The 15,859-nt window shown below is 38.2% G+C and overlaps 1 protein-coding gene across 2 annotated transcripts in view; it reads right to left on the bottom strand.

The window, feature by feature from the left end:
• Positions 1-15,859, bottom strand: part of Nptn (neuroplastin) — a 77,319-nt gene that overhangs the window by 16,947 nt on the left and 44,513 nt on the right. For both annotated transcript variants that reach the window (XR_008721792.1, XM_055621787.1), the window contains exon 4: positions 15,039-15,133. Coding sequence is in view for 1 of the 2 variants with exons in the window: in XM_055621787.1 (XP_055477762.1) it covers positions 15,039-15,133 (95 nt within the window). In the remaining variant the exon portion in view is untranslated. The remainder of the gene's footprint in view (positions 1-15,038; positions 15,134-15,859) is intronic.

Here is a 15,859-nt window from a genome sequence, read left to right as displayed (position 1 = left end):
AAAGAAAGAAAGAAAGAAAGAAAGAAAGAAAGAAAGAAAGAAAGAAAATACAAAGCTGTAATGCCCAGTACCAATGAATACAGCTACAAAACACCCATGGAAAACTTAAGGCTCGGGGATCTTTGCAGAAAAAAAAAACAAAAACAAAAATAGAAAAATTCTGTGATGCCAGAAGATAAACCCAAAGTCTCACAACATGACTGCCTAAACATGAGCTGAATGAGGCCAACAATAGATATACCAAATATACCAAAATGGATGGAGAAATACAAGTCTTCAAGCCTACACAAAGAACTAAAAGGCAACTAAGAAATGCTGACAGTGGGACAAACAGCCTTCCCCAGGAAAAACACACCAATTGGTTATACCAAATGTTCAGGTTTGAAAATATACATACAAGTAACAATTATACAAACTGAGCAGGTTGTGTTTATTAGGAATATATATGAATACACACACACACACACACACACACACACACACGTATATAACAGCAATTAATGAAAAAAGGGGCCATGAATTTGAAAGAAAGCAAGGAAGGATGTTTGGAAGAAGGAAAGGAAAGGAGGAAATGCTGGGTGTGGCAGTTCATACCTGCAATCTCAGTACTTAAGAGGTAGAGGGGGGGAAAAAAAAAGGATTTGAGACCAGCCTCAAATACATAAGACCATGTTAGGAAAGAGGGAACCAAAAACAAAAATAAAAAACCAACCAACCAAACAACAACAAAATGATGACTTCCACATCCAGCCAATTTACTGCAATCTCGAGAGCCCAATATCTGGAGCATTTCAAGATGCAGACATGCTAGAGGCTATTATTTTCCACTTTTAAGGCTCACTTAAGAAATAAACAATGCCTGCTTCAGAACAGCTTTAAGGATTGAAGAAGCCTGATATGGAACTAATTCTTTGAATTTAAATTTTTTTATCCTAATTATATTTTCCACTAAGGTTTGACAAGACATCTGAAAGCAATGAAACTCAAAAGTAGGCCAGGTATTCTTTGTTGGCCCAGGTAGGAAAGAGAATCAAAAGGCACTGGTCCAACTTCTAGTCGAGTTGGAGCTTTCTTCTGTGCTTTGATCTATACTTATCAAATGAAGATAATTCTTGGACCTGCCTAGTTCCCAGTGTTCTTAAATAGGTAAGTAAGACGTTCAAACATCCATTGAAACTGTAAAATCCGGGAGAACAGTATCAAATCATGGTCTGCTACCACATACCACCTTTGAACTACTGGTTTGTTTGTTTGTTTGTTTGTTTGGGGGGAGGGTTAGAAAAAAATCCAAAGTCCTACAATCCACAGAGTGCTTTCCAAGCAGATTTGACTTGCATGCAATTTCCAGAGGCACCTCAGATGGAAATGGAATCGGTAGTGTTCCAAGCTACATTTATAATTTGCTTTAGTACCACTCTGTGAAATGCTTCCAAGGTTCAACATTACCAAAGAAGTGTCCTTTTGTTTTTCCATAAAAATTCTTTACAACCCAAGGAGTATCAGGCTGCTCCCATAAAAGCACTTTTTCTACAGTTACTCTGCCATTACTCTGATCTACTGATCACTTTTTCTCAGAGATTTCTTCAGTCAAAAAATATTACAGATGTGTATCCATCCATAGGACCCCCTGTGCTGCCTCCACTCCCCAACACCATGCCATACTTCCACATACTCCGCAGAGGACAGCCTGGTAAGTGCAGGCTTCAACCCTCATCAAGGAAACCTTTTTCCCATAGACAAAGAGCACCACAGAAAACCACAACCAATCAAAATGCAGAGTTGTGAAGCCCAACCCCAAAGGATACATCTACAAAACATTCCCACACCTAAGGTTCAGGGACATTGCAGAAGAGAGGATGGAAAGATTCAATGAGTCAGGGGGTCAAGAAATCTGCTGTGAGATTGTGCCTTTTAGTAACATCAGAAGCTATAACTGCGAAGTCTCATGAACATGACTGCCCAAACTTAAGCTGAACAAGAATGATAATAACAAACATATTAAACTGGATAGAGAAAAAAAGCCCACAAGGCCTCAACCCTACCAAAGAACCACAGACAACTGAGTAAAGCTGGGAGCTGGAAAGTGGTCCTCCCCATGGAAGAACACACTAATTGGTTGTCCAGTACTAAACGGTCAGCCCTGGAAATAAATATACAAGTAACAACATATGGGATCAACAGGTTACATTTATTATATATTCTCAGTAACGATCAATGAAAAAAAGAGACCATGAATCTGAAGGAGAGTGGGGAGGGATATATGGAAGAGTTTGAAGGGAGGAAAGAAAAGGAAAAAAAATATTGTAATTAAAGTACAACCTAAAAACAAAACAAAATAAAATATTAAGCATTTCAAGGCAAGCAAAGTTCTATCGATATATGGTCACTCAAGATGCTATCCAAGAGAACAATATATAGAAGGAGCAGAAGAACCACCATCTTCTCCAGCTGCATTTTTCTGACTTAACACATTTGTTTGGTACCTCCAAAGGTACCAAAGGCATATCTTACAAGAGTCAAGTAAGGCCTTTCTGCTTAGGTATATTTTAGCTCAGCTGTGAAAATAATTATGGGATAGGTCATAAGTTATCTTGTAGGAAGAACACTACAGGAAAGAAAAAGTCCATACCTAAGGCAGGTATGGACTTGTTTTAGATAAGAGTTTACAATTTACAGTAAACAAGAATACCTATGACCAACCAGAGTGGTACTCGGCATCCAGACAAGAAGAGTAAGAGTCACATGATGGTAGTAGCAGCAGTGAGGAGAGGTAAGAGACTGGTGTAGTTTATACACTGAGCTCATATATTTGTTAATTAGACATGGGACATAAAAAAAAAAAAAAAAAAAAAAAAAAAAAGCAAGGCTTCAGGATAACTCCAAGATCTTTCTTCCTTGAGTAACTTCAAGAATGGAGCTGCCAGTTACTATGGTAAGGAAGACCATAGAAAACTTGTTTTTGTTTGTTGCTGTGTTGTGAAAGAAGGCAATAATGATAATGAAAACCAGGAATTGATTAAATGTTGTTAAAAAGATACAGACAGCATCCAACTTTAGCTGTCAGGCAGGTTCTTTGATAACTTATGAGAATGATCTAAGAGAGAAAACAGAATATACATCTTTTCTTACTTTTATTCTTCTTTGACTTGGTCTCTATGCTGAACTATTACCTAATGCCATTAACTATGTGACTTCAGTGATTCAGCTTGCTGTGGTTTGAAGCTTAACTATTCTCATGTTGTTCATCTTTTGAGTGCTCGGTCCCTGGCTTGTGACACAGTTTTGAAGACTAAACAGCCTTTAGGACACACTGCTTAAGAAAACAAGTCACAAGAGGTAGGGCTTACCCCCTCATGATTCTGGCCTATATACTGCTTCCTGTCTGCTTCAATGGGAACAAGCCACTACCTTAAGCTTGCAAAACCATGATAGAACCATCCCCCCACCCCAATTTCCCTGCCATGATGCACTGAAATTCCTCTGAAATGAGCAAAATAAACCTTTCCTTTCCTCCCTTACAATGTTTCTGATATTTTTATTACAGCCACACAAAAAAAAAACAAAAAAAACCCCTAACACAGGATCTCTAAAGTATATATCCAAACAACCTACACAGTAGTTTTCAACCTTCCTAATGCTGTGACCCTTTAATACAGTTCCTCATGTTGTAGTGACCCCCAAAGGATAAAATAATGTCATTGCTACTTCATAACGGTAATTTTGCTACTTTTTGAATAGTAATGTAAATATATGGTACATGGGATATCTGATATGTGACTCCTGTAAAAGGCTCCTTTGACCCCAAAGGGGTCACCATCCACTAGCTGAGAACTGCTGACCTAGAAGGGCAAACGTTGATTTGGTATATAGCTCCAGAGCCTCTTATCAAATCTGATTCTGAAAGGACTCAAACTTAAATGGTCCCAACAGAGAGAAGAAAAGAAACGGTCTTCACTCCAGGCTTGAGTTAAAAAAAAAAAAAAAAAAAGCACAATTTTCTGTTTCATTTACTCAGTAATAAAGCCATTCTATAGAGGCTTCTATTTATATATGGGAACATGGCCTTAAAGGCTACTGCTGGCCTAGCTAACCCCAACTACGCTTTATTGGTCATGTTTATAGATATAGCAAAAAGACTGCATAAAAATGTATTTCAAAGAGTAAGGGCCTGACTAGTCACCCTTTGGATAGGAAACGCATCACTACTACACTAGGCAGAGAGAAAGACAGTTTAAATCAAGCTAGCCCATCCCTGAAGATAATGGCTATAATAATTATCATTTTAGCCTTAAATCAATACAAAGATCTAACACTTTATCTTACAGTAGCATCTCAATCAGCAAGCCTGCTTTTGCTTCACCTGTTGGGCAGGACAGTCGACCTACAGCAAGACACTCAGGTACTCTGTGAGAGTACCAGTAAGAGACTATTTAGGCTCAACCAAGTTCTCAGATGTTGCCATTCAAGAGATGAAACTTCATTTTCCTTCTGCTGAATTGGGACTGAATTTAATGATTCCCTTCTAATCAAGTAAAATGGTAAGTAAAACTACATGAGTCTATTAAACTACTTATAAAAGCACCATGCTTTGAGGGGTGTGTGATGGTATGATCAGGAGCACTCACCTGTAGTAGCCTTCAGAAGGGAGACCATGAAAATAAATGTGAGCGAACCATTCTGAGAACAGATCCTTAAGTCTTATTTAGTCAAGCCTTCAGGTGACTCCAGAACAAGTAATAGATAACAGCTACACCAACTGACAAAGCATACATTCCTCCATTTTCATGAATTGGAAAAATTAAGCTTGGAAATTAATTGATGTCTCACATAATGCTGCTAGTAAAAGACAAAGCTGAAATGTAACTCATGACTGACTCCAGAAACCACGCATTTTGTAGTTTACTAGGGGTAAAAAAAACAGAACAGAGTACATAAAAAAAAAAAAACAACTAAAATATGCAATATGATTAAGTGAAAATTGCAAAAAAAAAAAACCATTTTCTCACATTATTCTTACTTGCATATATGATGAAATACTCTAAACATAAAGTGAGACTTATTAACCTCTCAGAGTTTAACTATGCCACATAATATAAAGAGCAAAGTTTTGAATTTAGAGATCAAAGCTACCTAGTTGCTTTCAAGCCTCTATTTACCAACTGAGCAAACAACCAGTCACTTAAAATCTTTTGATGTTAATGAAAATCTTTTCCCATTCTGTAAGCTACCATTTTGTCCTATTGATGTGTCCTTTGCCTTATGAAGCTTTTCAGTTTCATGAAGTCCCATTTATCAATTGTCAATCTTTAGTGCCTGCGCAATTGGTGTTCTGTTCAGGAAGTTGTCTCGTGTCAAAAATGTTCAAGGTTATTCCCCACTTTCTCGTCTATCAGGTTCTATCTGGTTTTATGTTGAGGTCTTTAATCCACTTGAACTTGAGTTTTGTGCAGAGTGATAGATAAGAGATCTATTTGCATTCTTCTCTATGCTGACATCCAGTTAGACCAGCACCATTTGTTGAAGATGCCTTCTTTTTCCCATTGCATAATTCTGGCTTATTTGGCAAAAATCAGGTATCCGAAGGTGTGTAAATTTATGTCTGGGTCTTCGATTCCACTGATCACCTGTCAGTTTTTATGCCAACAACATACTGTTTTTATTACTATAGCTATGCAGCAGACCTTGAAATCCGAGGTGATGATACCTCAGGAAGTTCTTTTATTATACAGATTGTTTTAGCTATGATGCGTTTTTATTTTGTTTTGTTTTTGTTTCTTCTTTTTCCATATGAAGTTGAGTATTGTTCTTTCAAGGTCTGTCAAGAACTATGTTGGAATTTTGATTAGGATTACACTGAGTCAGTAGATTACTTTTGGTAACATGGCCATTTTTATTATGTTAATCCTACTAGTACATGAGCATGGGAGAACTTTCTATATTATATCTTCTTCAATTTCTTTCTTCAAAGACTTGAAGTTATTGTCATACAGCTCTTTCAGTTGCTAGGTTAAAGTTACACTGAGATATTTTATATTATTTGTGGCTATTTTGAAGGGAGTTGTTTTCCTGATTTCTTTCTCAGTCCATTTATTGTTTGTATATAGGAAAGTACTGATTTGGGTTTTTGTTCTTTTTTTTTTTTTTAAGTTAATCTTGTATCCAGCCACTTCACTGAAGGTGTTTATCAACTGTAGGAGTTCCCTGGTAGAAATTTTGGGGTCACTTCTGTATACTACCATATCCTCTGCAAATAGTGATATTTTGACTTACTCCTTTTCAATCTGTAGCCTCTTGATCTTCAGAAATTGTCTTACTGCACTAGCTAAAACTTCAAGTACCATACTGAATAGATATAGAGAATACGGCTTTGTCTTGTTCCTGATTTCAGTGGAATTGGCTTTGATTTTTGTCTCCATTTAATGTGATGTTGGCTATCAGCTTGCTTTATATTTCCTTTATTATGTTTAGGTATGTTCCTTGTATCCCTGATCTATCCAAGACTTTTAGCATGAAGGGGTGTTGAATTTTGTCAAAGGCTTTCTTATCATATAATGAGATGACCATGCTAACTTCCAAAATATAGAGAGAATTCAAGATATTAACAAACTAAATAATCTAATTTAAAAATGGAGTAGAGATGTAAACAGAGAATTCTCAACAGAAGACTTTCAAGTGGCTGGGAAGCACTTAAAGAAATGTTTAACATCCTTAGCCATCAGGGAAATAAAAATCAAAACTCTGAGATTCCATCTCATACTTGTCAGAATGGCTAAGATAAAAAAAACTCAAGTGACAGCTCCTGCTGGAGAGGATGTGGAGCAAGGAGAATACTCCTCCATTACTGCTGGGAGTTCAAACTTTTACAGCCACTTTGGAAATCAATATGGTGATGTCTCAGAAAATTGGAAATTGATCTACCTCAAGACCTACCTATACCATTCCTGAGCAAATACCAAAAGATACTCCACCCTACCACAAGGATACTTGCTCACTATGTTTAGAGAAACTTTACTCTTAATAGCCAGAAACTAGAAACAATCTAGATGCTCCTCAACTGAAGAATGGATAAAGAAAATGTGCTATATTTATACAATGGAGTATTTCTCAGTGTTAAAAAAAAAAAAAAATCATGAAATTTGCAGGAAAAGAGATGTAACTAGAAAAAAAAAAAAATCACCCTGAGTTGGGTAACCCAAACCCAGAGAGACAAAATACTGTACTTACTTCCAAGAGGATTTCAGCTGTAAAGTGAAGGATAACCGTGCTACAATCCACAGGCTAAGAAACAAGGGCGGCTCAAAGAGGGACACGTGGGTCTCCCTGGGAAGCGGAAACAGAACAGGCATAGCAGGTGGACTGCAGGTGAGTAGGGAGGGAAAAGGAGGGATGGGTGAGGGGAAAAGAGTACTTAGGTAAGACAGCTGGAACTGAGGGGCGTTCATCTCAGGGACAAGCTAGACACGTCGTGCAGTGGAAACTGCCAGGAATCTATGAGGGTGACCTTGGTTAAGACTCCTAGCAGTGGGGGTTATGAAGCCTGAACTGGCCATCTCCTGTAACCAGGCAAGACTTCCAGTGGAAGGATTGTGATATCAACCCAGACACAAAACCTTTGACCTACAATTTGTCCTGCCAGCAAGATGTGCTGGAGTAAAGGGGGTGCAGAAATTGTGGGAGTGGTCAAACAATAACTGGGCAGCTTGAGACCCATGCCAAAAGAGGGAACCCACTCCTGACACTGCCTAGAGAGCCAAGAACCAGAGGATAGATAGCCCAGAAGCATAGGATAGAACCAAACATGATTGGCACAAAAAAGTAAAAACTAAAAAATAAGTCAATGAAATGGTTTCTAATGATATCCTGCTATACATACTCATAAATTTGTGCCTAGCCCAATTGTCATCAGAAAGGCTTCATGCAGCAACCGATGGAAGCAGATGCAGAGACCACAGCCAAACATTAGGCAGAGCTTGGGAAATCCTATGGAAGATGTGTTGTAGGAACCAGAGGGGTAAAGGATACCAAAGAAAATCCACAGGATCAACTAATCTAGGGGCTCAAACAGACTGAACTGACAACCAGAGAGCCTGCATAGGTTTGACCTAGGCTCTCTACATCAGTTTCAGTTGTGTATCTTGGTCTTGTGGTACTCCTAACAATGGGAGCAGAGGCTGTCTCTGACTCTTTTGCCTGTTTTTGGGGACCCCTTTCCTCCTACTGGGTTGCTTCATCGAGCCTTAATAACAGTGGAGGTGCCCAGTCTTACTGCAATTTGATATGCCATTTGACTGATATCCATGGGAGGCCTACCCTTTCCTAAAGAGAAACAGAGGAGAAATGGAGCAGGGACAGACTGGGAGGGAAACTGTGGTTGGGAAGTAATATATGAGAGAAGAATAAAAAAAAACAACAACAAAAAAAAAAAAACACTGAATATAAAATAAAATCTTTTGAATTTTAGTGTTTCCTCCTATAAAATGGGACCAATACTGATACATTATTTCACAAAGGCCTTAAAGAGATTATATCACACATCTATACTAATCTAACAGATGGTGAGAACTCATTCAGAAATAAACACTAAGGATACGAATAGTGCATGCCTACAATCCCAGAACTTGGGAGGTAGAAGCAAGAGGATTATACTGCATCTGAGGCCAGCCTAGTCTACATAGTAAGATCCAAGATACTGATAGACTAAGATCAGAAAGGAGGAGAGGAGAACCTCCCCTATCAGTAGACTTGGGGAGGGGCATGCATGCAGAAAGGGGAGGGAGGGTGGGATCGGGAGGGGAGGAGGGAGGGGCTTATGGGGGGATACAAAATGAATAATGTGTAATTAATAAAAACATTTAAAAAGTTAAAAAAAAAAAGATCCAAGATACTAAGAGACATAGTGAGACTTCAAAACCAAGAACAAAAAGGAACAAAAATAAATAAATAAATAAATAAATAAATAAATAAATAAATAAATAAATAAATAAATGAATAAATGAATGAATAAATTCACTTAGACTATCTATCATTCCATGAAGGAAAGACCTAAGCCTTAGACTTCTGAGTTACTAGTAGCAGGAATGAAAGAGATGCTAGTTTTTATGTGTTCTTCTTACCTGCTCATAGGACTTTCACTATAGCTCAAATGAAGCTTACTCAGGACAATGACAAACTGTATTGATTAATGGTCTATTGTAGTATTTTGCTTTATATGGGCTTGACGTTTAATACTACTTAACTAGTTCCTGTTGGTCTGAGGTAGTTAATTAAACTTTCATATGGAGACAGAGCAAAAGCTCCTTCCCTTCTCAGGGGAAACAGACCGAGTAGCAAGAATAAGGAGAAAAAAGCAACAAAGACTCCTTTAGAAGACCTTTCTGACCTAACTTGGGAATTAGCTTGCTCTGCCTTCTTGGTCACATGTTCTAGTCACATATTACTGAGTTCCAAAAGAGACTTAGCTACCCAAGAGTACTTGACATGATTTTATTACCTCAGCAGTCTGGACCTTTAGCCAAGGGCAAACACACCTTTCTCCACATCTTCTGATGCCCAACCTGACTGCTCTTAGAAAAGGCAACCAACTTCTCTGTCAGGTTACAGGCTGGAGGAAGTCTCAATTCAGGCAAGCAAAACACTGTTCAGATGAGATGCACATTAACAGAATGGACCTGAGAAAGGTGTAAGGCTTCACATATAGAACCTTCTGGTGTTCACCTTTCAAAATAAGCTTTTAATCTATCAAGAACTCATTTTCAAAGAAAATCTACTCTTAAATGTGTTGTCGATGAGTGAGCTATTTCCAAGAAAACACATTCTGCTTCCTTTATGCAACTTATCCAATCCCAGAGACATCTCAGCCACAGGCAAAATAAAGGCTTGACAGAAGGCAGAGAGAAGAGTTAAGATTTAACTTAAGGCCAATAATTAAGCCCCAAAGACATATGAGACTGGCCCCAGGGAGATGTAGGCTTATGTCCCAAACAGCCTATTCCACACTATACTCTTTATTGGTGAGAAGACTCAAACTACTCTAGAGCTGTGTGGCCTTCTGTAACATCACTGAGATGGCACACTCAAGCCAGTGGTTTATAAACTTGGCCATAGTCTAAGGAACCACCTTGAGTGCTGGGTTTTCTGGGAGCTGGTTTCTTTTTCTTTCCTTCTTTCTTTTTCCTTTTAATGACAGTGTCTAACTATGTTTCCTAGGCTGTTCTCAAACTGGTAAACTTGAGTGATTCTCTTACCTCAGCCTCCCAAGGACCTGAGATTGCATGTGCCACTATGACTGGTTTTGTGGTGTGCTTTTAGAGGTCTCAGGTCCAGGCATTTCAGATAAACTAAATTAAGTTTTAGAACACTAGTCTAACTATTCATTGTTAGGAGCTATTGCTCAGTAGACTGTTTGTTCAGCATGCATGAGCTCTAGGTTCAATCCCTAGCACATTAAAACCAGGTACAGTAATGCATACCATTAATAATCCCAGCACTTTGGGAGGTAGAGGCAGGAGAATCAGAAGTTCAAGGCTATACTTCACTACACAGTAAGTTGGAGGCCAGTCTTCGTATACATGAGACTCTGTCCACCATCCCCAGTTAATAATTAAATAAAAATAAAACCATTTCTAGCACCAATGTTAAAAGTTAGAGACTGTAAGAAAGAACTATACCATTACACAGGTAAAGGTATAAGATACACTGGGTATCATTCCCCATCTTGAGAAGTTGGTTGTTGCCATGAGAAAAATAGGATCAGAATTCATTTTCTTCAGTCTTAAACTCTCCTATGTCCAACTGAAGGTAACACAGACTTAGAGCTATAAGGGAACCTTAAAGATTACTGTCTTAATTTTGCTTCATCTGACACTAGGGAAAGATAGGGCCCAGAGGCGAAAAGTAGACAGGTCAAGCTTGTGGTAAGCTTAGTTACAGAACAAGAGAGAATCCATTTCCTCTAACTGTCAAAGGCCTTTCAATTGTACTGTGCTGAACGTGGCAGCAGGGTACCCACTACTTAACTCAGCCACACTAGGCCAGTCATTTAAGCCCACAAAACCTCTATTTTCTCACCAGCCTAGTAGATATACTATTACTCCGTACATTTGTGAAGGCTAAGGGAGACAAACTCTGCCTGACATATAGTAAGTATAAAATGTTAGCTATTCTTATTATGAAGGTCAGCAGCATTCTAAGAGTAGAGCAGGAATAGTTATTTGAGCTGAAGATAATGCTCCTTAATGCCCCAAAGATACTATGATTACGCTTTCAAAGACTTCTCATGTAGAAATAACTTGGAGTCAAAACCAGCTTTTACATCAGCTGCGGCCTAAAGGTTGCTTCTGGGCAGCCTCCTGAATGAATGCCCATGAAAATGCTGTTTTTGTTCAAGGTGCTATACAGATGTGAGATGATGTTACTTTACTCCTTTCAATAAAGACAGTCATCATCACCACGCACTATCTTGACCAGCTGTAAGCAGGGCATGTTCTTCCAGAAATCCTGGGATTTCATCCTAAAAAAAAATATTCACATGTAAAAAAAGCTAAGCAGGGAAGACAGAAGAATAACATCAGTTCAAAAAAAGGAAGGCAGGTCAAGAACAGAAACAGGCAAAGGATTAAGAAACTATGAAGAAAAAGTTACAGCATCTATTAGAATATCAATGAGTCCTCTGTATGTATAGTCCCTGTAAGCCACAGTCTCTATAGTAAAAAGCTATAGAGACTAGAGAAGCTAGAGAAGTGTGCTCTCCTGTGAATAAGCTTGGCAGATCCCAGGGAAGAAAGACTTCAGGACATTATCACAACTTTTTCCCCTCTCTTAGCCAGTCCTGTTCTTTCTTCTGTCCCCACAGATGCTCAAGTTGCTTGTGAAATACTTAAGGTAAGTGGAGGGATTCTGAGGCAGGAGGATCACGAGGCCAGTTTGGGTTACAGATCCTACAAGACGAGGATGGTAAAAAAACAAATATTATTTTGAGGGATGCACATGTGTGTATAGGTCAGAAGTCAGCATTGGGTATTGTCTTCTGTAACTCTTCACCCCACTTTTTGAGGCAGGATGTGTCTCACTAATCTAGGGCTCAGTGACTGACTAGAACTGCCAGTTGCAAGCCACAGGGATTTTTCTGTCTCCATCTCCCAGTGTTAGGGTTACAGGTCCACACTACCACACCCAACTTTTTATGTGGGTACTAGGGATCCATACTCAGGCCCTCATGCTCATCCAGCACGCACTTTCCCCACTGAGCCATCTTTCAGCCCAAGTTACTCAAAAGCAATGTGTGAACTATAAAGAAAGAGGCATGGTCACCCAAACACATGTCCTTTCTTCACTGTGAAGAAAAAGAACTGACTATACAATTCAGTCAACAAGTATTTAGGAGTTCCGTTATTCCAAAGAGCTGGTTAAGTTAAATCTGTACAGGAGGAAGAACCTTGAAGATTCTGTCAGCAAAGAGGTCACTTATGTTCCCCCAAATCTTTAAATTTTCAAGTATAATAACCTTTTACTGTTCTGCAGGATTTTCACAATCTGCAGCTAGAAAATGGCAACTGACTCTAACTCTACCTCAGAGGCACCGATGAAATACACTATACATGACAGTGGTTTAGAATTAAAACACACTTCCCTCTAAATTTAAGTCAAAACCACAATTTGAAGCTAGCTTACAATATGATCCTGGGTTTATTCAAAGCTTTTTGAACTTAACATAGAAAAGCTCAACATTCCTAAACTTTACCAGGCTAAACTATCAACAACCTTAAATACTCAAGATATTACACACTCTGTTTTTTTATCCAAATGTTAAGGGAGAGAATACAAAAGCTAAAACTCCTTAGAAATTTTAATACACTATATATTATACATGTATCTGATCAATGTACTCACAATGACTTAGGGTTTCACATAACAGAAATTTCTCAGTCTTTTAAACCAGGATATCACTATTTGCTCTCATTTTCCTCACAGGGTTATAGTACAGTAAAAAAATTAACAGTGCACTAAACAAGTTGAACATGACAGCACATGAATTAACATGCAGATACACGTGCAACTGTGCATACAAGTGAAGGCTATAAGCCAACACTGGGTGTCTTTGTCAATTGTTCTCCACATTATATTTTTGTGACAGGATCAAAAACTAGGGATCCTCCTCCGTAGACCTGGGACTGCAGGGGCATGTGCCCTTTTTTCATGTGAGTTCTGGAGACTCAAACTCAGATCCTCATGCTGACAATAGCAAGGACTTCACTGAGCCACTCCCCAAAATACACAAGTTGTAACTTCTATTTAAAAAACCAAGCCAGCAGCCTTCTACATTCTGCTCCTCTTCATTATTACTTCATATCTGCTACAGAAATACGAAGGACACCTATGAGACTGTTGAACCCCACCTTCTTAAACAACACAACAACAAACAAAAAAAAAGACTTATTTACTACTGTGTGTTTGTTGTGTGCACCGGAAGCATGGTGAGCATGTGGAGGTCAGAGAATAACCGTAGAGCTGGTTTATGGAGTTTATGGAGTTCTGAGGATTGAACCAGGAGCTTTGCACAGCAAGCACTTCTACCTACTTAGTCATCTCACCAGCCCTAAACTCTCCCACTAAACTTTTTGTTTAGACGGCTAAACAAAAAGAGAATTTTTTTTTGCATTCTTAAAGTACTGCTTATAAATCAAAATTGCCAAATCCATAAAAATTACAATTATTCAGTACTTACAACTGTGTGTAATTATCCCAAATAAATTAATAAACCTATCCTTTCCCACAACCCTTGGGACAGTACCAAGAGCTCAAGCAGAAATGACACAAAGCTTCAACTACGGAGTCAAAATCTCTTCAACACAGCTCAGCTCACTTATAGTTGGGAAGGTCCATTACTGACACAGAGAAAATGTCTTCCAATACCTTTCATTCTCATCTTAAACAAATGCGGCACTCTTCAAAATTTGAAAGAAATCAAGCAACAAGTCTTGGCCTGTTGTGACCTGCTGCAACCACTAAAACTCCACAAGTCAGAATTTAATCTGGCAGCCAGAGGTGGCACTGACAATGCCTTTATCAATTGATAAGTTAGGACAGGATCACCATGACACTACTTTCCCTTCATATGTACTAGATGCTAAAAGTGACTCTTTCTTCAATCTGCATTTTTAATCTTCCAAATATTTTAAAGACGAACTAAGTAACTGTTTGGGTCCTTTCTTCTTCCCAAATCTGTCCTTCCAGCACAAGTTTGTCTTTGTACAGTTCTTCCTCAACAAAATAAAACTAAAATTAAAACTTTGTTTCCTAAATAGGACCTTAAACAGTAGTTCTGCCTCTTTTTAGACATCATAACAAAGGGAAAAATACTGCACTGGGAAGTCAAGACCTGGACTCTAGGCTGTCTCCGACACAAACTCATTACAGGACACAACAGTTTCACTTTTTGGGGTCTCAGCCTCTCCTTGTAAATGAAACAAAAACTAAGATTAGTGTTACTAGGTAGCTCCAACTTATATAGTTCTATTTGTGAAACTCTTTGCTATAGCTTCATACTGAAGATAACATACATTCACAGATTTCCTTAAAAAAAAAAATAGCTTTATAATAAACTTGTACAATGTACTTTCACAAATGTGGCCAGGCCCACTTTACACCTATATACTCAAACCTATAAGGTTTTAAAGCTTACACAATGCTGGGTCATATAAGATGCTACCTTAAACATTTTAACATATGAAACAGTAATTTCATTTAGCTAAGTCTACTGTAATTACTACTCCTACCAAACGTATCGAGTAAAACATTACTGATGCCCTTATTTTACAAATAAGGGAATGGAAGCATAGAAGTCCGTAGCTTGCCGAAGTTACACAGTTAGTACATAATGGAATTTGGATTTAAAACCAGGCAGTCAGGCTTCTAATCCTGTGGTCTTAGCCATAAATTAGATTGCTTCTCAAAATGTAAATAAGAATTTCTGAAGACTAGAGTGAGTGAATTCTCAGTAGGGACAAGAGGCTAACACTGAAGCCTTTGATAGGTTGTACCTTTCACTTCAATGGTGGCATTTGCTTTAGGAGCGCTGACAAAATGATACACACAGTGGTATTCGCCTGAATCCTCAGCTCTTGGCTTATTGATCCTGCAGAGATAAGAAAAATAAAATGAGGTAACTAGGAATAGCCAAAATATTACAGAAGGCAAATTAAACAGGCAACAAGGGACCATACTTTACAAATCCCGCTCTTTCTTATAATTCACCTCTTCCTCACTAAAAGCATTCTTTTATGTATTCTCAAATATTAATATTTTACTCACTACTGGGAACCAGTAATAAAAATGGAGTGAGATTCTGGTCCTTAATCTTACCACCGACAGTTTACTGGAAGAAACAAACTACAAAAAAAAAAAAAAAAAAAGCAATCAAAAATGGAGGGTTTCACCAAGAAATCGTATTATATTGAAATACAGAAGAACCATCAATCAAAGTTTGCTCTCTTGGAGGTTCCAGACAAACAGGGAACAGGGTGTTTCATGAACCTTTCTGAGCTTTTCTGAAGATCTGATTTAGTAGATGCCTTTCAGGAATTTTTTTTTTCCTTTCTTCTTTTAAATAGGCAAACAACAGAATATTAATCTACAGAGATCTAGCTTTTTTGAAAAAAGAAAAAAATATTTCATGATACTTTGCAGTATTTCAATGTGCCAAACTTGTTTCCATCTCAAAATCTTCTTTACTGTTCTTCTATCCCCTAGCATACTTGAGTCCTCTTCTGTCAGGTCTGGGCTCACATCTCACTTCCACCCCATCTAAATTTCTTTCTCCCCCATTACTCTTACACTGTGCTTCTCTCCCCCATTACTCTTA

Source organism: Psammomys obesus, unplaced genomic scaffold, assembly GCF_907164565.1.
Source record: "Psammomys obesus unplaced genomic scaffold, mPsaObe1.curated_primary_1811, whole genome shotgun sequence".
In the NCBI taxonomy this organism is placed as follows: Eukaryota; Metazoa; Chordata; class Mammalia; order Rodentia; family Muridae; genus Psammomys; species Psammomys obesus.
Note: the sequence above shows the minus strand (reverse complement) of the source record. Positions and strands in the feature narration are given on the sequence as shown.